General features: G+C 44.0%; 1 protein-coding gene across 1 annotated transcript; it reads left to right on the top strand.

Annotated features, from left to right (window-relative positions):
- The first annotated feature begins 13,704 nt into the window (after positions 1 to 13,704).
- LOC147447679 (uncharacterized) lies at positions 13,705 to 16,663 on the top strand. The gene is made up of 10 exons (XM_086524381.1): positions 13,705 to 13,986; positions 14,247 to 14,319; positions 14,640 to 14,722; positions 14,799 to 14,873; positions 14,954 to 15,064; positions 15,211 to 15,332; positions 15,423 to 15,496; positions 16,154 to 16,197; positions 16,280 to 16,369; positions 16,451 to 16,663. The coding sequence occupies exons 1-10, from the start codon at positions 13,705 to 13,707 to the stop codon at positions 16,553 to 16,555; spliced, it is 1,059 nt and encodes a 352-aa protein (XP_086380507.1). The 3' UTR covers positions 16,556 to 16,663.
- The last annotated feature ends 7,946 nt before the right edge of the window (positions 16,664 to 24,609 follow it).

Genomic DNA, 24,609 nt, shown 5'->3' with positions numbered 1-24,609 from the left:
AAGAGGATCACAACTCACAAGAGCAGAGGTCATGCTTTTATAATTAGCCAACGGGTCATATACTAGTATCATCATAATTTGGGGAGGATTATGCAAATTCTCCATACAAAGAAACTTGCATTTTTTTTTTTGGAACATGAAATTGGAGCAACAAAGGACTAATAATATTGATGTTTCGTACGATCACAAACGTTAACCTAACAAAATAACTCTTCTTGTGGGTTTTGGCGAGGTACACCTTTGAAACACGATGATTGCTACTCCAATACACTATTAGGTTAAAAAATGTAACGTGCTTTAATAAAATCTCTCTCTCTCTCTCTCTCTCTCTCTCTCTCACACACACACACACACACACACACACACACACACACACACACACATCGCTTTGTTTTGATGGCTCTCGCATGTTCCATTTTTCTACTCCCATTAATAGGTATCAATTAATAAAAATTATCGATCATTTTCCATTCGAGAAGGATTGAAATGATACATGCTTCACTTGATTTCAATGTGAGTGTGAACAAAGCTAATGAATGAAGCACTCCAGTTTTCCCCCCCAAATGAGCTTCATGTTGATACAAATATTTATCATAGAAGCTAAAAGTTTTGCATGTGTATCCCGCTGCTACTTAGTAGGGAATCTCTTGACACGCGCCTTGGGAGGACACATATCGTCAAAGGTGGTGGAATTTGTGTAAAACTTGAACACGAAAAGCTGAGTGTGTTTCATAATCCTTCCATGCCTGAATGCATGTTTTCTTACGTTTTGAATTTGTGTACCATGTAGACAACGTTTAGTTGAAGAGGAATAACATTGTGACACAAGGCATTTTTGAGAGGGGGGCAGCTACGTGATACAATTGACACCGCCAAAAGTTTGGACTTGGTTCCTTCACCTCTTGGGCCTTGTACCCACCGTCTCTCGCTTGCATTCCAAAGTCTCTAACCACTTTACATGTCCACTCAGATCATACAACATAGGGAGACGACTAAGTCTTTTTTTTTTTTTTGGGCAAAACTCACAATTGTGAGTGAATTATATTGAGCAGCCGAAAAAATTACAAGGTTTTGTCATGCTCATGTTAAGCCATGACAACATCCAGCAATCATAATTACAACGGCTATTAGGGCAGCCACTCCTATCGATGGCCAAGGTTTGCCCCCGTCCTTGGTATTCCGTCTGTTGACAACAAGGCACAAGTAGTCTTAGACCAATCCTCCGAGTGATGTTGTGTCCGAGTGCCCAAATTAGCACTTTGCTTTCCTGTATAATTTCTACGAAGCTTGCCACCTCAAATCCTCCTTCAAAAACACGGCAGTTCCTTGTTTGCCATACGTTGCTGACGAGGAGTGCAAGACTACCTGAGTTTTTACCTCCAAAGCATAGGTCAGTCTTGAAAAAACTAATTTTCCATGTTCTCTGGACCCACTTGCATACTTTCCCTGCAAGGCCTTTTATAGCTGGGCAGTCCATGAAAAGGTGGGCCAGATCTTCACTAGTCAACCTGCACCCCGAGCATCGATCTGACCCAATCCCTCTCTCCAGACCCAATCCCAAAGCATAGGTCAGTCTTATTCAAACTTAATCCAACCCAAAACATAGGCTGGATTTAAGAGTTGGGTTGCACCTTGGAATAGTAGGAGTAGTGGGGGGAAGACCTAGCCAATTATATGGAATTATATGGAGGTTCATGTTTTGCTAGAGAATCTTATCAAAACCCTCTTATGATGTTGGTAATACCTATGTTTTTTAATGTACTATACTAAGACTATGGCAGCTGAGAGCTCTCTTAGTTTTGAGGCCACTCCAAGCGAATCAAGAGTGTGCTCATTTATGCATATTGCTGCTGGTCTGTTGCTCTCTTTCATTCCCCCTCGCTATCACCCGGTGCGACAAAGTGTGCATTTTTATGTCAATTCCTTCGATGTTACATGGTGAGATTCAGCTCTGAAATGCTAACACACCGAATGATGGAATCCATTCCACACTTGTTACAAGCCATGGATACCTTGCTCACCCCTCTGATCATTTAGTGTCGAGAATGACACTCTACATGCCTATAATTTGCAGGATAGGTTTGTCTCACCTTAGCCTAAACCTGGTTGAAAGTACAAATTTGCTGATTGCATAACGAGTTATAGATGCAAACTTTACACTAATGCAAGGTTCCTATCGTGCTTGCTTTATTCTCCATTCATTAGATGGAACCTAGGCAGATTTCTTCATTCAACTCTTCTTGGATAGTAGTGAGGCCAAAAGCAACATCTAGTAGGGATCAAACAGAGGTGGATGTTCAAGAGGAGGTAGGCCTATACACACTAACCATCTCACCACGTAGACTTGGCTACCTACATCGCAACACATTTATCATTTAAAAAAAAAGCGTTAATGTTGCCTTGTCCCAATGCGACCCCCTTGCCCTGATGCGTGAACCACTCGTGCCACCTTACGTCATGGACCACGTGTCCGTCGCCCTTCCACCCTCGCATGCGAGCTGCTAGCTCTCATGGCTCCTTCATCGCTAGCCTTGCATCATCTTTGCTTTTGTCTTTGATCCGGAGGAGGGGGAATCTCCTATGGTTCCCTTAATAAACCTCAACTCAAAATTGTTGCCACTTATTTTGCAATACCTAAAATCTTGACAGATTCTTTGTGGTGATTCCTTAAATCCCTTCTTTGTTGGGGTAAAACCTTGATTGAAGAGAAAGAATCAAACCTGCATGGGCTGTCCAGGCCACTCGAAAGGTCGTTCTAGTTCTGTCAAAAAGTCACAATCCTTAGTATTATATCTATATTTATATTATTTAAACTCTTTAGCAAGGCCATGGAGTTCCACTCCAGCCTTCAATATTGAAGGGTGAATACTTTTGTTTTTGTTTTTGTAAAGGGTGGCTCTACTTTGCATTTTGAAGGCCATAAAAAACACCAAGCACTATATATGGCATGGCTATATAGTGCATGGCTGTGGTAATGGGATCAAGGGTGGAGGTGACACATCATGACACATATGCATTGTAGACCATGCGATCGGCACCGAAATTTACAAATCAGTCTCTACACTTACAATGTAATGCATAGGAGTACCATGATCTTCAATGAAAGCATATGAGCGTGGTGGTTAGAGCTAATGCCTTGAATAGGGCAGGTCGTGGCTTTGACGTGCAAGGTGCGAGACAATCTTGATTAGCTCAAATTTACTTACTGGCCCGAAATTACTTTTTTCCCCTAAATTTACTCGACAATCCAAATTCGACGGTCCGAATGATGCCCAATGTCGATCCCATTGGGGTATGCCTGCGCTAGGTTGTGCGGAGCATAAAGAAACTCCCTTTTCCTTTGTAGCCTTGAAATTTATACTTGAGCTTCAAAAAATGTAGAACTTTCAAAGCCTTTTCATGTATTGTATAATGTTGAGCTAAAATCTCGCACTTGGCACCTTCATGTATAATTTTTCTTCTAGCCCCGAGAATGTGCACATTGCATGTTGTAGCTTTGCACAAAGGGTTAGAGTTGAATGATCTCAGAGTCGATTGGCGCTACCTACACCTTATATGGGACAACATGAGCATGTAGAGAGAGAGAGGGGGGGGGGAGGGAGGGTTTCTCGAATAGGGCCTGCCAAAAATATTTTTTTCTAATCGAAGAAATCTTAAAATAAAAAACTGCACAATAAAACATGCTTTTGAATTTTAGATTGAAATTTGAAGAATTGATAGTATTGATACTAAAACTTGCAAAATTTTGTCAATTTTCTTCATTGGCAAGCTTGAAATCTAGCAAAAAAATTACAATTTTGGCGGCAAAAATACACTTAACCGGGCTTATTGCAAACATCGGGGATCTCAAATAGCCCCAAAATAGAAGAGCATGATAGACACTCTCTCACCACCCCAAGCACACTTATTGAAAATCTGCTACACCCTTGCATGGGGCACCGGTGTGTGTGTGTTAGAGAGAGAGAGAGAGAGATGAGAGAGAGATGAGCCCTAGAGGCATTCGTGTGTCACTTAAAGGGCTACTCTACTTTTCCTTTTAAAGGCCATAAAGAAACTCCATCCCTCAAATTTAATACTTTGATATATATACTATTTCTTTATTGAGCTTGAGAAATCCTTGAGCACTGAAGACTTCCACACATCAAAAAGTGCTTTCTCTCTCTCTCTCTCTCTCTCTCTCTCTCTCTCTCTCTCTCTCGTGCGCGTGTGGGTGAAGCACCACTTTTTTCAGGAATGTAGAACCTCACAAGCATCGACACTCAAGACGGTTGTCTCCACTATTCCCTTGCCACTATTGGTTAGGGAGCATGAGGTTGGTAAATTGGCTTGCGAGAGAAGTCAGAACTACAGCGCCACAAGTCTAGGTCTCCTGGTCCCAACTTGGTGGCCACAGCTCTCGCGCCCGCGTGCATGCATGTGTGTGTGTGTGTGTGTGTGTGAGAGAGAGAGAGAGAGAGAGAGAGAGAGAGAGAGAGAGAGAGAGAGAGAGAGAGAGAGCACTCGCGTCCAGTCCCCATGGAAGCTGTGTTAGTTCCCTTTCAACGCTTCTCCTCTGCATGTGATGAGATTGGCCTTGCGACTACGCTTTTTGGCCTTTCATTTCTTAGATCCCTGCCACACAAGTGGTGTCATCGGTGGCTACTCTTCTTGCGCCTTGCTCAACTACAAGATGGACGTTAGGAGTGGAGGAGGTCCTTCCTACACACTCACAACATATCTTCCGTTGGAATGCGTAAGCTCAAGGTTTTGAAATAAAGAAATATTGTGGGAACTATTTAGTTCGCAAGGGAAAATGAAACCAATTATATTACCTTTCCAAGCAAATAGACACGTGCTTTGAAGCGGAAGCAAGATAGGCAAGTGTATGTGTTACCACGATAGAGAGATTAGGCCATGTTGGTATAGGAAGCACTTAAAGAAAAAACCAATGTAATGAAGAGCGAGTTTAGACTCTCTTGGGATCGGAGGAGTCTTTTGAAGAACTTGGAATTTTTTACAAATTAAGGACTATGAACTCAGTATTTAAGTGAAAAACCAAGTTTGGTTCCTACACGCAGGTACATTTCAAGAAAGGGGAAGATAACTCAAAGGGTAAGAGAACTTAATGCAACGGTGTAAAGTGAGAGCATAGGGAAATAGCATGCATTAGCCCCTTGGCATTGACATGATACAACACACCATCAAAAGCTTACTTGGATACCAAAACATGGCCCCTTTATCACAAATATGGTGACTCTCCATGCCAAGCAAGGTGCTCACATTGAAGCAATCAATGCAACACTTTTGGTGTGTGTGTGTGCACGTGTGTGTGTGTGTGTGTGTGTGTGTGTGTGTGTGAGAGAGAGAGAGAGAGAGAGAGAGAGAGAGAAAATAGCAAATAACAAATTATGAGAGTTTAAATCTCTATAAGTAGCAAATAACAACTTATGACCGTTAGTCTAAAGAGATCTAGTCTAAATCTCTTTAGACTAACGGTCATAAGTTGTTATTTGCTACTTATAGAGATTTAAACTCTCATAATTTGTTATTTGCTATTTTCTCTCTCTCTCTCTCTCTCTCACACACACACACACACACACACACACACACGGAATCTGGTCAACATACAAAACACTCCTTGGTTGGCCCAACCTCATTGTACACACTACATAAGCAACACTACATAGAGCAACCCACACCTTTAAGGTGGTGGTCATGCGAGACACAATTATCAGTAATTGATAATTGTGCCTACCATGCTTTATTTTGAGCAATTCAATGATTACTGAGCCTACTCCATGGTCGCACAAAAAGACTGAGCCAAAACTAAACCTGAGCTGCTGCCACCTGGCGATTGAGCACCAACGACGAGCCGGTAGTTGGCCTTGGATACACCTCACAACAAAACATTTGCTTTACATGTGCTACAACTGCCATGGCCATGTAACTCTCTCTCTCTCTCTCTCTCTCTTAAAGAGGTGCAGACAACGTCGTCAACATATGCAAGCTTAAAAAAAGCAAAAAAAAGGTACGAGGGATAGGCCTTTGCAACTATGCCAATTTTGGCATAGTAGAACTGAACTGCTTCATTCAGGAGGCTCAGTTATCTGCCCAACTTACTTAAAACCGAGCCTCGTGTGACCACGTCCTAAAGTCGGCTTACTATAGTTGTTGCTAATCCACAATGTTAGGGACACCTAGGCCATGGGGCCTTGCCTTTGCTTTTAGAACCACAAAGCCCTTAGAGAACCCACAATTTTGTGCCTCTTCTTTTAAAATTTTATGACCGCATCAAGGCGCGGGTCACACACTAGTGTACACTAATAAGCTTAAAATGTTGACTGGATGGCAATCGAAAGTACAACTCTCTCCTTCTTAGTAGCTAGTTGAAACTTCCAAGACTGGGAACATAATCTAGCGTGTATAGAATATTATATCGTCTAAATACATTAGAGATCATATCGTATCGTAGAGATAGTAGGAATGTGCCTTTAAAATTAGAATACACTAGTGGTCCAACCCGGCACTTGTTGGTTTGTCCCACTCCACTTTAGAGGAAGGGGGGGGGGGGAGAGAGAGAGATGGATGGGAGGAGGCGGTTAAATATTGAAATATAAGTGAGACTCCCTCTGCCTTTAGTGAATCCATCTAGATATAGAGAAGGAAATTTTAAAACTATGGCTCATTGTCTTTATCTTCCCTATCTTTTTTTTTTTTTTCCTGTTCTCACAATTGTGAGTGGAGATGTTATATTAACTCTGCAACAAATGTACAAAGAACCTCAAGCACAACATGTGTCTTGAGGTGACAACATTTCCAAAGAGCGGTTATTGGATTCAGAATTAGGGGAGTTACTAAGATAGTACACTTGTGGGTTAGAGGAAACCTGATCCGAAATGGCTTTGATAGCTTGATTCCAATCTTGAGAGTCCTTATGCTTTCCAATGGAGATAATCACTTCCTTGCTTTCTTGTATAATCTCTTAGAAGCTGGGCATTGAGAGGTCTTTTTCAAAGACTGATGGTTCTTGGCCTTCAAAACTTGGCTAAAGTAGGACAATTTGGGTGCAAATTAGGATGGCTTGATTCTTCCAAATCTTACCTCTCGAGAATAAGTTGTTCTTGAAGAATGGAATCTTCCAAGTCTTTTTTATCCATCTAAATAAGTTGTTCTTGAAGAAATGGATCTTCCGAGTCTTTTGTATCCATCTAGATATTTTTCTTGCCAGGCCTCTCAAAACGGGACAGTTTTGGAGTAAGCGAAGGGGGATCCTTACTAGCTGCTTTGCATCCTAAGCATCTGCCATAGCCTATCCCTCTAGTTAATTCCCTGATCTCGGTAGGAATAGGATCCCATAGCACTTTCCACAAGAAGATCTTCATAGGTGGGGGGCCAATAGGGGTTGCATATGTTGCTTGCTAGTGCATTCCAATAGATGACATCTCAGACAGGACGCTCCTCAAGCACTTTTTGTGCTTTATGAAGTGCACCCCTCGGACAGTGCTGCGGGGATTTTCTTAGCTTCTACTCTCTTTGATCCCTTCAACTCTTTGAATCTATAGCATGTTGCCACCAAGCTCTTTTGTATTTTCGATCTTCAATTTTCTAGCTCGACATCTCTCTCTCTTTCATTCTATTGTTTTCTCTTCCTCAATCATAACTTATTCTCTCTCTCTCTCTCTCTCTCTCTCTCTCTCTCTCTCTCTCACACACACACACACACACACACACACACACACACACACACACCAATAGCAGACTACTGATATGTAGTAAAAAGCTTCATGCCAATGCTAAAAAAAAAACCTAGGTTTAGTGTAATTCCACCTACAAAATTTAAGATTCCACCACACTTGAGATAGATAGAAGAAGAGAAGTTTTAACATTGTAGGAACCTAGAGGCCACAAAGATCTATCTGTGAGTGAGAGAGAGAGAGAGAGAGAGAGAGAGAGAGAGAGAGAGAGAGAGAGAGAGAGAGAGAGAGAGAGAGAGAGAGAGAAAATCTTGTTTGTAGCTATAACATTTGATAAAATTTATTACTAAAACATTTTATATATCTGTTAACCTGTCCTCTTCATGGGGGGAAAAAAAAACTTGGAGCCTGTAGCTTACTGGAATCATTAGAATAATTAGTTTTCAAAAAGTACAACCTGTAGGAAAACTCAAAACCCAGTTTGAGCATCATTTTCATGTTGGACAACTTGCGACTTGCCCTTAGTTTCAGAAGCCTTGTTCCATGCAAAATAATTAGATTGCCCCTGTACTTGGCAACCTTCCTGAATGCCCGCTGCACCATGTCGAAGTGCTTTAAAGGGGGATTTCACCAGCCGCCGTTGTCATTTGCCAGCACATAGTTGGGCGGACATGAGTTGTTTGGCCAGGCAAGCACCATTCGGGCTGCCTATCGCTCCAACATGCTATAAGCTCGAAGCATATTGCCCAGCATGTCCCACCCCCATTGAGAAGCTATGTGCTCAGTGTCACCGTGTTGGTTGCGTAGCCCTGGCTATACAGATTGCCATAGCCACAAGCTCCACTTGCGACACAATGTTCACCACAACATTAATTAGAGCCCCATTCATATGCTTGATGTGCAAGTGTATATTACCCGATGCATCGCTGCCTCCATAGAACGTGGCATGAGCCTCCTCCAAAGCATCAACTCCCACAATATTGAGCCCCCAGGAGATCCACTCAGCTGCCACCCAACATACCGAGCTCAACACCAAGGCCCTTAGGTTGCTGAGAGACCTGCTCTGATGCATCATTCAGGCGAGCTGCTTAGTTAAAAAAAATGGCACTACCAGTTTGGTAGCCAAGGCGATTTGGATGCCAATTGTGGGTTGCTAATTTGACAGGCCACTCCATTCCGAAAAGAGAGGGATGAGGAAATAGTTTACTTACTCTCTCTCTCTCTCTCTCTCACTCACACACACACACACACACCCCGCACACAGATCAGCAATGGCTTCCTTTTCACCTCCACCCGCCACTGCTGCTCGTGCGAGACTCTTGAGACCGAAGTTACGTCGCACATTTTCTTTTGTGATAATAAAGTAGCCTTCCGACTCTGAGAATCGAGATTCGGCTCTCTCTCTCTCTCTCTCTCTCTCTCTCTCTCTCTCTCTCTCTCTCTCTCTCTCTCTCTCTCTCTCTCTCTCTCTCTCTCCCCCCCCAATTCACACAGTGTCTCGTTGTCTCGATGTTCGCGTAGGGCACACGGCTTGAAGGAAGCAAGTGCCACCACGTGTCCGGGGGGTGCTGAATCCCTCCCCCTTTTATAAGAGTACTAGTAAAACGACGCCGCCTTCGGCGGTAGCATGGCCCCTCTTACTCTCAAGCTCCTCGCTCTTGACAAATTTCACAAAAGAAGATCAAGAAAATTATTCTCCTTGTCTCTCTCTCTCTCTCTCTACTTTTTTTTGTGGCGGGTCTCGTTCTCTCTTACCACCAGTACAACAGTGTGACCTGCGACGGTGCTCAGGCATGCCAACAATATCTACATAAGCCCTACATTGAGAGAGAGAGAGAGAGAGAGAGAGAGAGAGAGAGAGAGAGAGAGAGAGAGAGAGAGAGAGAGAGAGAGAGAGAGAGAGAGAGAGAGAGAGAGAGGAGCCGTTCTACCCTATTGCTGCTTTCGGGATTCTACTCTGTATCCACGAAACCATTGGTGCTTAGAGAGAGCACACAGGACCACCACCTGGCACCTGCAAACCTACTCTAGAATATGCAGTCGTCGGCACCTCTAGGGTTAGCTCGTGGGCCGAGATAGAGCCCATATAGGGCGTCACTGGATTAAAACAACCCTCAAAAGGGCCATGTGCATCACCACATGGGCATTGGGCTTGGGCTCGGGCTCTGGCACGTGACCCTCTTTGCTATGAACACCACGATCAGCTCGGTGCAAGAGCGTCGCGGGCCCCTCCATGTTTTCTTGGCGCTGCTTTGTGTTCATGAAACCACTCTGCAACGGATATCACTACTCTTGGCTCTGCTTTACATTCACAAAACCCTTGGTGCTTAGAGAGAGTGCTTGGGACCGCTAGATCGGCGGCACCTACAAACCTGCTCTAGAATACACAGTTGGCGGCCCCTCTAGGGTTAGCTCGTGGCCGAGGCAGAGCCCACGCTAGGCGTCATTGGAAAGTAGCCCTCGAAGGATGATCTGCACCACCACATGGGCCTTGGGCTCCTTCGCATGACCTCCTTTGCTCTGGACATTGTGATTTGAACAGTGCAAAAGCCTCCTCAACCCCAAACTTTACCGTTTTTCTCTAGCTATCCCTCTCTCTCTCTCTCTCTCTCTCTCTCTCTCTCTCTCTCTCTCTCTCTCTCTCTCTCTCTCTCTCTCTCTCTCTCTCTCTCTCTCTCTCTCTCTCTCTCTCTCTCGGGTTAGCTCGTGGGCCGCCGAGATAGAGCCCATGTAGGGCGTCACTGGATTCAAACAACCCTCAAAAGGGCCATGTGCATCACCACATGGGCATTGGGCTTGGGCTCTGGCACGTCACCTTCTTTGCTATGAACACCACGATCAGCTCGGTGCAAGAGCGTCGCGGGCCCCTCCATGTTTTCTTGGCGCTGCTTTGTGTTTATGAAACCACTCTGCGGTGGATATCACTACTCTTGGCTCTGCTTTACATTCACAAAACCCTTGGTGCTTAGAGAGAGTGCTTGGGACCGCTAGCCCAGCAGTGCCTACAAACCTGCTCTAGAATACACAATTGGTGGCCCCTCTAGGGTTAGCTCGTGGCCGAGGCAGAGCCCACGCTGGGCGTCACTGGAAAGTAGCCCTCGAAGGATGATCTGCACCACACATGGGCCTTGGGCCTTGGGCTCCTTCGCATGACCTCCTTTGCTCTGGACATTGTGATTTGAACTGTGCAAAAGCCTCCTCAATCCCAAACTTTATCATTTTTCTCTAGCTATCCCTCTCTCTCTCTCTCTCTCTCTCTCTCTCTCTCTCTAATGGGATGATGCTCGAGATGAGATCATAGAGAAGATGAGCAAGATGATGAATGCTGCGACATAAGCCCAAAAGACGAACACAGTAGTGCTTTGTTGAACGCCCTTCACATCATCGCCAACAACAGCAGAGCATGCTGGATCCTTCGCACCTTGTGCATTTTTCTTCTAAGCTTCATCTTGCATACCTTTTGTAGGCTCTCTTGCATCTTCATCGCCATTTTGCTTTGTGTTCCTGCCTTTGATTGTCTCTTGTCTCACCTTGCGCAGGGCACATTGCCTAAAAGCTACCAAAGGTAGGGACCGCTAGCCCGGCGGCACCTACAAACCTGCTCTAGAATACACAATTGGTGGCCCCTCTAGGGTTAGCACGTGGCCGAGGCAGAGCCCACGCTGGGCATCACTGGAAAGTAGCCCTCGAAGGATGATCTGCACCACCACATGGGCCTTGGGCCTTGGGCTCCTTCGCATGACCTCATTTGCTCTGGACATTGTGATTTGAACAGTGCAAAAGCCTCCTCAACCCCAAACTTTACCGTTTTTCTCTAGCTATCCCTCTCTCTCTCTCTCTCTCTCTCTCTCTCTCTCTCTCTCTCTCTCTCTCTCTCTCTCTAACGGGATGATGCTCGAGATGAGGATTATAGAGAAGATGAGCAAGATGATGAATGCTACAACATAAGCCCAAAAGACGAACACAGTAGTGCTTTGTTGAACGCCCTTCACATCATCGCCAACAACAGCAGAGCGTGCTGGATCCTTCGCACCTTGTGCATTTTTCTTCTAAGCTTCATCTTGCATACCTTTTGTAGACTGTCTTGCATCTTCATCGCCCATTTTGCTTTGTGTTCCTGCCTTTGATTGTCTCTTGTCTCACCTTACACAGGGAACATTGCCTAAAAGCTACCAAAGGTAGGGACCGCTAGCCCGATGGCGCCTACAAACCTGCTCTAGAATACACAGTTGGTGGCCCCTCTAGGGTTATCTCGTGGCCGAGGCAGAGCCCACGCTGGGCGTCACTGGAAAGCAGCCCTCGAAGGATGATCTGCACCACCACATGGGCCTTGGGCCTTGGGCTCCTTCGCATGACGTCCTTTGCTCTGGACATTGTGATTTGAACAGTGCAAAAGCCTCCTCAACCCCAAACTTTACCGTTTTTCTCTAGCTATCCCTCTCTCTCTCTCTCTCTCTCTCTCTCTCTAACGGGATGATGCTCGAGTTGAGGATCATAGAGAAGATGAGCAAGATGATGAATGCTACGACATAAGCCCAAAAGACGAACACAGTAGTGCTTTGTTGAACGCCCTTCACATCATCGCCAACAACAGCAGAGCGTGTTGGATCCTTCGCACCTTGTGCATTTTTCTTCTAAGCTTCATCTTGCATACCTTTTGTAGGCTCTCTTGCATCTTCATCGCCCATTTTGCTTTGTGTTCCTGCCTTTGATTGTCTCTTGTCTCACCTTGCGCATGGCAGACTTGCCTAAAAGCTACCAAAGGTAGGGAAAAGCACCACGTGGCAAGGGGGGGTTGGAATCATGATACCGTTTTGTTATACCGACCTCTTATCTCCCTCTCTATCTCTATCCTACCTCTCTCTATATCAATTGCTCTCCTCTTCCCTTCTTCCTCTCTCTCTCTCTCTCTCTCTCTCTCTCTCTCTCTCTCTAACTCAATTTATTTCTATATCAACCCAATTTTTGTTAGATATTTTGTTAGTCAATAAAAAATATCACAAATTTGTGTAGAACCATTAAAAAAAGGTCACAAATCTGTTAAAAACATTAAAAAATTGTGATGTTTTCTCGAATTGGTAGAGAGAGAGAGAGAGAGAGAGAGAGAGAGAGAGGAAACCTTTCTTTTTTCTCTATTTTGGGACGCCGGAATTTCTCCTTGTTCCCCTCTTCGTCAACCGGCATTTGTGAAATTGAAAACGGGACGATATTAAGCTGAGACACATTTTTCCCGGACACTGGTGCCGCCAGTCCTGTTCAGCGACTTCAGGTAGGCTGTAGCGATGAAGAGAGAGAGAGAGAGAGAGAGAGAGAGAGAGAGAGAGAGAGAGAGAGAGAGAGAGAGGGAGTCAACTGACCGTCAACCACTGAAGAGGAGTTGAGGCCGCCCTGAGGTCCTTCAAAACGAGGGAGTCAACTGACCGTCAACCACTGAAGAGGAGTTGAGGCCGCCCTGAGGTCCTTCAAAGTGCCAGTGTTGCAACTTGCAAGCCACTGCTTGCTCTCTCTCTCTCTCTCTCTCTCTCTCTCTCTCTCTCTCTCTCTCTCTCTCTCTCTCTCTCATTATCCTCAGCATTCTCAGTGGCGGCCGCATTTGATTGTGTAGACGTACAACAGAAGGCGGCCTCTCTCTCTCTCTCTCTCTCTCTCTCTCTCTCTCTCTCTCTCTCTCTCTCTCTCTCTCTCTCCCTCTCCCCAGGGTCCACACCATTTGACGTATTGGCAGTCTCTCTCACCCTGTCTCGCGAGCGTTCCTCCCCTTTAAGTGCCACGGGGTCATAAGCATGGGATCAACGACGCTCATTCAAAAAGAGGGGGCGCACACAATCTTGCCTGTCGATCTTTAAAAACTAAACTCGGGATCCCGAGTTTAGTTTTCAGCAGATTGCACCTAATTCAAAAATTGGAGAGGGTCTTTGAATTAGAGAGTTCGTTTATCAAAAGCGGGAACGTGAGCACACAGAGAGGAGCCTCAAGTTGAGAGAGAGAGAGAGGGAGGGAGAGTCTTCTCAGGTAAAGAAGGAGGGATCCCATGGTACTTACTAGGCACCCAAACCGCTATGCAAGCACGCTGAAAGAGAATCTTGTGGATGGCTTCCGGCAAAGCAGCAACTCTCCATTGAATCTAGTGGAAGAAATGGAGGAAGACGACTCGCCTACTCTCATGGCGTATAGTAGGCGCTCAAACCGCTATGCAAGCAAGGTGAAAGAGGATCCAGAGGATGGATTTCGGCAAAGCAGCAACCCAGGATTGAATCCAGTGCAAGAAATGGAGGAGGATAACTCACCTTCTTCACATATCGATCTGCCCCAGGTGTGTGTGTGTGTGTGTGTGTGTGTGTGTGTGTGTGTGTGTGTGTGTGAGAGAGAGAGAGAGAGAGAGAGAGAGAGAGAGAGAGAGAGAGAGGGAGATTGTGTGTGTGTGAGAGAGAGAGAGAGTAAAGGTGTGTATATGAGTATTGGAGAGAGAGATAGAGATAGAAATCACTTCTATGTGTGTGAGAGAGGGTGTGTGTGTGTGTGGAGAGAGAAAGAGACTTTCTACTGACTACCTAGAGTTTGTTTATTGTGAAGGAAAATAACTATTTCAAATGTAACCAAGATGAATTCAGGAGGTGGTGGCGGTATTGTTTAGCTTCTGAAGCATGTATAAGAAAATGCCAGCGTTTTGAGAGAGAGTGGATATGAAACGCCACCTTGAAAGAAAGCATCAATGTGAAAATGTAGTCGTACCACCGCTTCCAATAGGTCGGCCAAAGGGAAACGCAAAAATTCACAAACCCACTTCTTCCAGGTCACGCATTCAAAGCAAGTCTCGATTTTTCAATGTTGAGCAAAAGCTTAAGAATGCTAGAAAGGCATACAAGAAAAGCAAAAGAGAATAGGGAGAGCGGGGATAGGCACTTTGTGCACATAAGAAAAAAGGAAAAATAACAAAGGAGTCATGGATAGATGAATTTTTCAAAGATGAGCTAGCATCATGGGACTCACGCATCCAAACACGAGAGAAGTTGGTCATAGAACGAGTTTTGGATGGCTATGATAAAGCTGTAAGTTTCAATATTTTTTACATACTGCATTTTTATATATGCGTTCTAAATTCTCATGAATTATAATGTTCAATAGAAGCGTATACAAACATCGGATTTCTCTAAAGGAAGCGAAAAGAGTAATTCTACATCAAAAACAGAAACCACACCGGTATAGTACTCACATACGTTGTCTCTTAAACAATACATATACTATTTTTAAATAACTTCTTTGAGACTACTCACCACCAGAATGCAAGCACAAGTCAAATGGAGATTCCTCCTGCTCCTCCGCAAAAGCTAAAGACCAAAAGAAAGCGTGACCCTAAGGCAATGGATGGATTCACTCAAGAGATACATCAGGTATTTTTGAATTTATATTCATACACACACTCTTGATTGTTGACTAGGCATTTTCTACATGTGGAAGTTTGTTGTATCACCATTTCATATTGGTTACCTAGAGGGCATCTCAAATAAATAAATCAACCACACAACATTGTTGGCAGCCAATATTTGATGATAAGAAATCGCAACAATCCAAAGATGAAACCCATGTTGCAATTGAGATTCGCCAGGGCGTGATTGATTGTAAAAGCCCCATACCACTAAGTCCAGAAGGAACTATCAGGTAAGCTATCATGTTTTTTAGTGATAGGCTAGTTTCGTAACTTTCAAGTTATATATTTTTTCTTATTCTATGATATTTTTACTATTGTAGTGGAGGAGTCGTTTTCCACTTAAAGTCTGTACGTTTTAACCTTGGGGTTGACATGATTGGATCGTTCCAACAGAGTGAGCTTGATGTTGAGGCATCGACAATGGCTATGAACCTATTTGCTATGTATGAATTTTAGTTTTTATTCTTTCAAATAGTTAAAATGATATGGAGCTCCTATCATATATATATATATATATATATATATGTTTGGTGTATATAGTTGGATGGATCATACATTACCCACACACATTCTCGAGAAAGTGTGGTTTGTAGATAGCTTATGGTTGTCTTTTTTGCGGGAGAAGAAGATTGGAAAAAATGCCATGAAGAACTTCTTTGGTTCTCCAGATCTTGGAAGCCATAGTTTTACCTTCTTTCCAATTGTTGATAGGTAATAATAGGATTCACCATCTTTTTGTTGTAATTGGTATGTTATTAAAATTTATGACACCCTACCTATGTTCAGATCCCATTGGACTCTTATCGTTTTGTACAACCCGCATCGTCTACGTCTCGATGGACTTCCTCGAAAAAGTTCATGCTTTTTAATGTTTGATTCCTTGTCCATTCTACGCTCAACTCACGAATATCAGGATGTTCTACAAAGGTATACTTGCAGAGGTTATGTATGCTAAATAATTTTAGTCTCATTGCATAAGCTTCTTGTTTTCCTTGTTTTAGAGCATGTGAACATTTTGGAAAATATTGTACGGATCAAGTTGTATAGTCAGAGCTATTGGGTTCGATAAAGTCGATAGGATATGAAACTATTGAGGTGAGTAATCTACAAAATCTCAATGTATCTTTTGGCATTCAAGTGTAATTTGTTTTGTTTCTTGGTGTAGATTCCATAATAGCCAAATGCTCATGATTGTGGATGGTATGTGATGAAATGTATGCGCATGCTTATTGAGGGTGGCTTGGTCGGTCGTCCGCCACGTTCTTGGGTAATCCATTATGTTGTTTGTTTTGTATGTAGTTATATATAGTTGTTTATAGAAGCTTTTGACTACTTGTATTTATGGCAGCTTTCTAAAAAATGGTTTCAACATGAAGATGTGGAGATATTGAAAGAAGATCTTAGAGAATGGTTGGCCCAAGCACTTGGAGAGGTGCCATTGCAAAAGGAATAGACTATAGATTTTTTCTATACATGTAGCTTTTAGACTCGTGTAGTGATGGTATGACTTGCTCTATGTATGCTCTTCAGACACGACTTGGCTAACAACTCTTTGGAGTTAATTTTGATACAAAACCTTAGTATGGTTTATGGTCATGGTTTTCCGTTATGGTTTATGATCACGGTTATGTTTTTTGGTGTGGTCTTTAGTTACGGTTTATGGTCATGGTATCTAGTTATTGTTTATGGTCATGGTTTCTTATGTAGTTTATGATCACGATTCCCGGTTATGTGTTGCCGACTATGGCTATGGTGAGTGACTCCGGTTATGGTTTACGTTTGCGGTATGGTTTTGAGTTACATATCCGGTTATGGTTTGCGTTTCTAGTTATGGTTGCCGGTTATGGTTATGGTGAGTATTTTCGACTCCGCTTATGGATTGCGTTTTTTGTTTTCGTTATGGTTATGATTTTCAATTATGGTTATGGTAAGTGATTCCGGTTATGATTTACGTTTTCGGTATGATTTTGAGTTACATATCCGGTTAAGGTGTTTATGGTTATGGGTGTCGGTTATGGTTATGGTAAGTGTTTTCGACTCCGATTATGGTTTGCGTTTCCGGTTATGGTTATGGTTTTGACTCCGGTTATGGTTTACGTTTCCGGTATGGTGTTGAGTTACATATCCGGTTATGGTTTGCGTTTATGGTTATGGTTGTCGGTTATGGTTATGGTAAGTGTTTTCGACTCCGATTATAGTTTGCGTTTCCGGTTATGGTTATGGTTTTGACTCCGGTTATGCTTTACGTTTCTGGTATGGTTTTGAGTTACATATCCGGTTAAGGTTTACGTTTATGGTTATGGTTGCCGGTTATAGTTATGGTAAGTGTTTTCGACTCCGGTTATGGTTTGGGTTTTCGGTTATGGTTATGGTTTTGACTCCGGTTATGGTTTACGTTTCCGGAATGGTTTTGAGTTACATATCCGGTTATGGTTTGCGTTTATGGTTATGGTTGCCGGTTATGGTTATGGTTATGGTAGGTATTTTCGACTCCGGTTATAGTTTGCGTTTCCGGTTATGGTTATGGTTTTGACTCCGGTTATGGTTTGCGGTTATGGTTATGGTTATCCGGTTATGGTTTGCGTTTATGGTTTCCGGTCATGGTTCTGGTTTCGACTCCGATTATGGTTTGCGTTTCCGGTTATGGTTATGGTTTTGACTCCGATTATGGTTTACGTTTCCGGTATGGTTTTGAGTTACATATCCGGTTATGGTTTGCGTTTATGGTTTCCGGTTATGGTTATGATATTGACTTCGATTATGGTTTACGTTTATGGTTATGGTTGCCGGTTATGGTTATGGTAAGTGTTTTCGACTCTGGTTATGGTTTGCGTTTCCGGTTATGGTTATGGTTTTTACTCCGGTTATGGTTTACGTTTCCGGTATGGTTTTGAGTTACATATCCGGTTATGGATATGGTTTGCGTTTATGGTTATGATTTCGACTTCGATTATGGTTTGCGTTTATGGTTATGGTTGCTGGTTATGGTTATGGTAAGTGTTTTCAACTCCGGTTATGGTTTGCGTTTCCGGTTATGGTTATGGTTTTGACTCCGGTTATGGTTTACGTTTCTGGTATGGTTTTGAGTTACATATCCGGTTATGGTTTGTGTTTATGGTTATGGTTGCCGGTTATGGTTATGGTAAGTGTTTTCGACTCCGATTATGGTTTGCGTTTCCGGTTATGGTTATGGTTTTGACTCCGGTTATGGTTTACGTTTCGGGTATGGTTTTGAGTTACATATCCGGTTATGGTTTGCGTTTATGGTTATGGTTGCCGGTTATGGTTATGGTTATGGTAAGTGTTTTCGACTCTGTTAATCCTCACGGCTCACGGACACCCCATCACCTACGACGGACGTGTATTATGTATTTGGTAGAGTCAGGTACCGGGCTTGTCGGACCAATAGGAAAAGGGTAAGAGTGATCGTCGATGAGAGGCGCACTCTAACTGGGACATTCAAGGGATTAGTTGGTTAAGCATGGGCGCCCAAGTGTGAATGGGGTGAGCTCCTATAAAAGCCAACTAAACCTAATTTTTACTCATTCTCTCATTTGTGCAATTGAAGAGTGCTCTTGCTCCATCTCCATCTTCTTCTTCTTCTTCACCTCCTTGTGTGTGTGTGTGTGAGAGAGAGAGAGAGAGGGAGAGTGTGTGTGCGATCGAGCATTACGAAGGCACGACGGCGGCGAAGCGGTTGAGCGCGGCACGACTGCAGCTTCTTCTTCATCGCGGCGAGGAATCCACCACGAAGGCGAGCGTAGAGCGGTGAGTGACACACCCTTTGTTCTCTTGAGCTTGCTAGTTTAGGCTTGTTGTGTGCTTGGAGCCGTTTGTGGCTCGCACACGGTGTATTGGCAAGTCCCTTGCTTCGACAGTGCGGCAAGGAGCGCACATTTTTGGCGCCGCTGCCGGGGATATGCCCTACACTAAGCTCGGTTAGCACTTTACGCTTTCTTCTGGTGCAATTTCTATCATAGGAAAGGCAGGGAAGGAGTGTGTGGAGATTTCTGTTTTTTGCGTTTTCTGCATTTGCTGTCAAGTTTCAATTTCTGCTATTGTTTGCGTTTTTTCAATTTCTGCAATTTCTGCATTTTCAAGTTCGGCGTTTTCAATTTCTGCAATTTTCTGTATTTCAGCGTTTTTTAATTTTCTGCAATTTCTGCATTTTCTGCATTTCTGCGTTTTTTCAATTTCTGCGTTTTCTGAAATTTCTGCATATCCACGTTTTCAATTTCTGTATTTTCTGCACCAAAAAGAAAAAAAAAAATCCTTGAAAAAAAATATTTCAAAAAAAAATAAATCGGAAATTAAAAACGCGAGTGAGCGGGCGGCGAAATTTTTCGAAAATAAAAAACGTGACTCTTAAAACGGACGGGTTGGTTTGTATAAAAGATAGATCGGGATCATTTTCCCAGGCCCAGGCCCAGGCCCAGGCCCAGGCCCAGGCCTCAGTCCTCAGTCTTATGATATATACTAGACTCACTCTTATATATATACCCTACTCCCTCAAGAGAGAATGAGAGCATGTGGGACAAGTCCTCCACTCTCCTCCTTTCTCTTCCCACTTGCACCCTTAGACTTTCTAGTTTGGGCTTAGTTCCCTACTGGAAATTGACAGTTTTAGGGATTCCGAGGGCATAGAGTGACCAAACGGAGGGCTGTAAAGCACGGCACGACCCTCTGACCGATACGCTCGTTTCGAGCTATCACACGGCCCATTCCACGACACGCTCTAAAAAATCTAGCAAAAAAACAAACAAAAAACACGCTAAAAACTAGTCACAAGGCCTCCTAGAGCAGCTTTTTGACACCTTAGGGTATCAAAAGCACATGCACTTACGCTCTGGGCGGGTGCTAGAACACGAGCATATTGAGAGTGCCTCTGTTCATACGGACACCCATTACCCATCCACGATAAGCTCTAGATCCTCAGCGGGGACACAAGGTAGCACCACCTAAGACCCTAAAATAGCCGCTAGTGATTCCTCCTCCGACTCAGAAATCATGGAAGCATACCCTACCCAAAACACTGAGAGAGAAGGCCATGCACCTCCCGAAGCTCCACAGCCTAGTACTAGTATGTTTAGCCGTTTCATGGAAACATTAGGTAGAGCTACTCGCTCGGAACCTGATGCAAATGAAGCACGCGAAGGGGGTGGGGAAGTGGACTCTCCTTTCACATCGCATGTGGACCCCACACTCCCAAAGAGTGTCCATGTGGATATCCTGCCAACTTCTTACCAAGAAGGCCCTGTTGAGCTGCCTCCTTCAGAAGTTCCCTCTAGAGTACCGTTGGTGACAAGTAAAACCACGGGGAGCAACATTGCTTCTACCTCACAAGAAACCGTTAACACGTTGACTCTAGAAGGATTGTTCATTAATGATCATTGGACATACGACCTCCACACTGAGGTGTTGACGGATCTACACTCTGGCCACGCCTACCATGTAGGATGGATAGAGATTGTACAATCCACCTCTAGTGCCACGAGCATCGAAGATCAACAGAAAATGATCTGTAATGTTATCCATGGCATTATTCAATCAGAAAGGCAAAACCGAGGGGTAAATATACTCTCAACTGGCCCCATGAGATTTTTGGATACGAGTAAGGCTCAACAGCCTACTCTATCACAAATGGAGACTCCTCTAATGAGCCCCATGGACCCATCTTACGTCATTTCACCTGGGGTCTCTATGCAATCTGAGCCTCCGAGCGAAAACTTTAGCTTCCCTAACTTGGCTCAACCCTCTATTAAGGAAAACACAGTGCTCACTCCAGGGATAAGCCTGACAGAGAATGTACCGATGACATCTACGGTTAGCGCAGTGCCACTACCTAGTGTCGTAGTACCTAATATGGGGCCTCGACTGTATGTGCCTCTAGCCCCTTATGCACTCATGGCCCCCACACCTCCAATTGTACCACTTGCTTATGCTCCTCGAGTGCCGCTCCCTAGCTCTTATCCGAGTGGACCTATGCCCGGTTATGTTCCATATCCTGCATCATCCACACATATGCCAAGACCGGTACCCGTTCCTCTCCCACATATGATTCCGAGAGTACCTCCACCGGCCCTACCTCCTCACATAGGTGACTTGGCAGCGTTTGCTCAAACCATAGGTCGATCTATCACGGAAAATATGCGTCACGCATCTGATAAGGCAGTACAAATTGCCAAACTCACGCAAAAATTCAATGGGGACGAAGATGCTAGGAAACACATTGAAGTGTTTGAACAAGTATGTGATTCCTTAGGGGAACGCAACGAACTACACAAGTGCAATGCCTTAAGCTTGACATTAAGTGGGAAGGCTGGAGATTGGTATAGGACCCTAAGGGTGGACGAGAAAACAATCTACCCTACCCTTCGAAGGTTGTTTCTAAAGGAGTACATACGAGAAGGTGTGCTTTGGGGTGTAGCATCTCAGCTACAGAAGGCCGAACGTAAGGAAGGAGAGTCAGTAAGGGACTTCATTAGTCGTCTAAAGCACTTAAACTCTCGTTGCCCTGTAAATGAGCGCTTCAACAATAACCAACTGCTTGATCGATTCATTCGAGGGTTGAGGAATGAAGGAATCTATAATGGACTAGTGATAAGAGGTATCACAACCTGGGAAGATGTCACTGCCAATGCAATCCAATTAGAGGACAACTTGATGATAGCAGGCATGAGGGTGTCTACTGACACGAGATCCACTAGCTCACAAGCCATTGAGTATGAACCCATGACTGCAAAGCCCATTGCCAATGAGCCAAAGGTATTTGAGACATTCTTGACAGACCTCACCAAGGCAATCCAAGAGTCTCTTAAGGATAATCGACCCCCTCAAAATAGTCACATGTATCCAAGAAGGGAGCAACAATGGTGTTCCATTTGCTTAGGCCCACATAGCACTAGTGAGTGCCCTACGTTTAGAGTAAAATTTAATGGAACTTGCAACGCATGTGGTAGGTATGGTAACCAAGCTAAGGATTGTTTAATGATCAAACGTATGATGGCAAATAGACCACCTGTAGCCTGGACGGATGCACCTCGAGCTCCTGTATTGATGCCTACTCCACCTGTTGAGCAACTACCTCAACACATGGTCCCTAGATCTCAAAATGTTGTACAAGCTACACCGTTACCACCTCCTGTGCTAGGACCGCAGCCCCCGCATCCAAGAGTCGCCCCTATGAACCAAGTAGGTTGCGAGCCATCAAATGCTTATGTAGATGGCTGTGAGGAGGAAATAGACACTAGTATTGCCTACGGACTTGATACATTGGAAGAATGTCCTATATACTACATGGAAGATTGTTGGGGACAAGTCAAGCCGGTTTATCAAGCTGCTGCTCTCGCATCCAGAGGTCAAAATATCAACACCCAGGCTAGGAGGCCACCTCTTCAATGCTACGAGTGTGGTGGACCACATCGAGCAGCGGAGTGCCCTATTAGGCTGCAAAAGAATGCTGCATCGATGCAAGTGAATCAAGGGAGCACGTCTGCAATGCCAATACTCACATGTAATCGTTGTGGCATAGATCACTTGATTGCCCAATGCCCCTATAACCCAAATGCGCCTAAAATCACACCCCTAAATTTGGTCGAAATTGCTAGTGTGACGTCGCCAATACCACCCGTCGCACCCGCTTATGCGATTACACGGTCCATGCTTCAAGGGCCAGGCCATATCCTCGAAGAGAGAGATACCGCGTCAGTTATCCAAGCAAAGAAAAAGAAGACACGAAGGAAGAAGTCGCAGAATACGGAAAATTCAAAGCCAAGTTCCAAAACAAACATAGGAACAGGAGATGACCCCGTGTATATGAATGACCTCGAGGATGATTCAGATTCAGTCGAGACAATGGAGACTAGAACCAATACCACAAAGGGAAAGACCGACAAAGAAAACCGTAACATGGAACCAAATGAAAACCGAATAAGAGAAAACCATAAAGAGCCTCTGAAAACACCACAAGTGTTTCCAAATCCAATCCAAGACCCCCAAGATAAACCGCAGGGGCAAAAAGGGAAGAATCGTAAAAAGAAGATTGGGACGTACCCAAACCCTGTAGACGAGATTAAGCAGGTGAAACATCTAAGAGGTTTAGTGGAGGAGACTCAAAGGAAACTAGAACCAGAACCCATGCATATCAAAATTCATGACACAGTGTTTCCCACGCAAGTTCATCCACCCCACATGAACCATAGACCGTTAGCCATATCTAGTATCATCCAAGAAGGGAGTGAGGACAGGACATCAGAAAGTGAGCATACACCCTTCTTGTTGGAAAGGATGTTTAACGAAGGAATACCTGATCCCATTGAGGAATATGAGATTCCATCCTCACCAGTTCCTAGTCAAGGACCTACACCCTGCAAAACGCCAATGAATGTTGCCAAACTAGTGGACTTCATGTCTTCTGAGGTCCGAACCACGATCATAGCAAAGCTGTATGGAGATCCTGAGTTATTCCTTGCACTTCGAGCATTCCTTAACGGAGAGCTACGAACGGGATTACCGCAGTTTGCACAACCAAATAGGCCTGACTCGATTATGATTGATGAGGAAAATCATGTGCAATCACTTGACTTAGATGGACACGAGTCTGTGATCGAGGTACCCATTAACGAATTAGGGCAGTATTTTGAAGGCGACGAGTCTAATGCGACCCTACCCATCACTACCAAGGGATTAACTATAAAGGGAATTCTTGATGGTGGTGCGGGAGTTAGCATCGTTACAAAAGATTGTTGGGAATCCATGGGAAAACCCCGCCTCAGTGTTACTAACATTGTGGTAAAGATGGCAAATGGTACCATAGCCAAACCTATGGGGATGCTCAAGGATCTTAAGATCAAAGTTCTAGGACACAAGGTACGACATACGTTCATTGTAATGGATTTCTCTAAACACCTTATGTCATATGAAATGATTTTAGGACGACCATTCATGAGGGAAGCACAAATGGTTCATGATTGGTCTAAAAATCATGTCTATTTGCAATTCCAAGACTCTGTCCTTAGAGTGGATTTGGTGACTGGTAAGGTACACCCCTTAGGGAGTAAAACCATTATTGATCATCGCTCTGACACCACAGTTCACTCGGCCCCACTACAATATTGTTACACTTGTAAGAAGGATACAGACATTGGCCAAGATTCTCCTTACATGGATGTGTTACCGGGTATGACGGAATCAGACAATGTGGATTGGGTCCACCTAGCATCAACCATAGACACTTGGGGAAATAGGGGGACGACCTGGGTAACACCTGAGGGGGATGAAATTCCTGTACCCTTAAATATGCTACAAGCAATGCATATCGCTTCCGACAAGACTCATCCTAATGTCACGAAGAAAACATACAAGTGGGTCCCTAAAGCTTCTTTAGTGACCATAGCTAGTGCTAAAAAACAGAAGCCTTGTAAGAAACGTACCACTCGCTCCAAGAAAAGTAAGAAAATGTTGCGATGGATCCCTAAACGACTATTGGAAGCCCAAGGCTACTATCAA

Source organism: Adiantum capillus-veneris, chromosome 11 (genome assembly GCF_014529385.1).
Source record: "Adiantum capillus-veneris isolate H3 chromosome 11, ASM1452938v2, whole genome shotgun sequence".
Lineage (NCBI taxonomy): Eukaryota > Viridiplantae > Streptophyta > Polypodiopsida > Polypodiales > Pteridaceae > Adiantum > Adiantum capillus-veneris.
The sequence above is the reverse complement of the archived record's forward strand: the minus strand, read 5'-3'. Positions and strand labels throughout refer to the sequence as shown.

Coding starts and splice junctions, on each gene's coding strand:
- LOC147447679 (XM_086524381.1), top strand. CDS start 13,705: ATGGTACTTACTAGGCACCCAAACCGCTATGCAAGCACGCTGAAAGAG. Junction 14,320..14,639: donor TTGTTTAGCTTCTGAAGCAT/GTATAAGAAAAT, acceptor AATTTTTCAAAG/ATGAGCTAGCATCATGGGAC. Junction 15,333..15,422: donor AGTCCAGAAGGAACTATCAG/GTAAGCTATCAT, acceptor TTACTATTGTAG/TGGAGGAGTCGTTTTCCACT.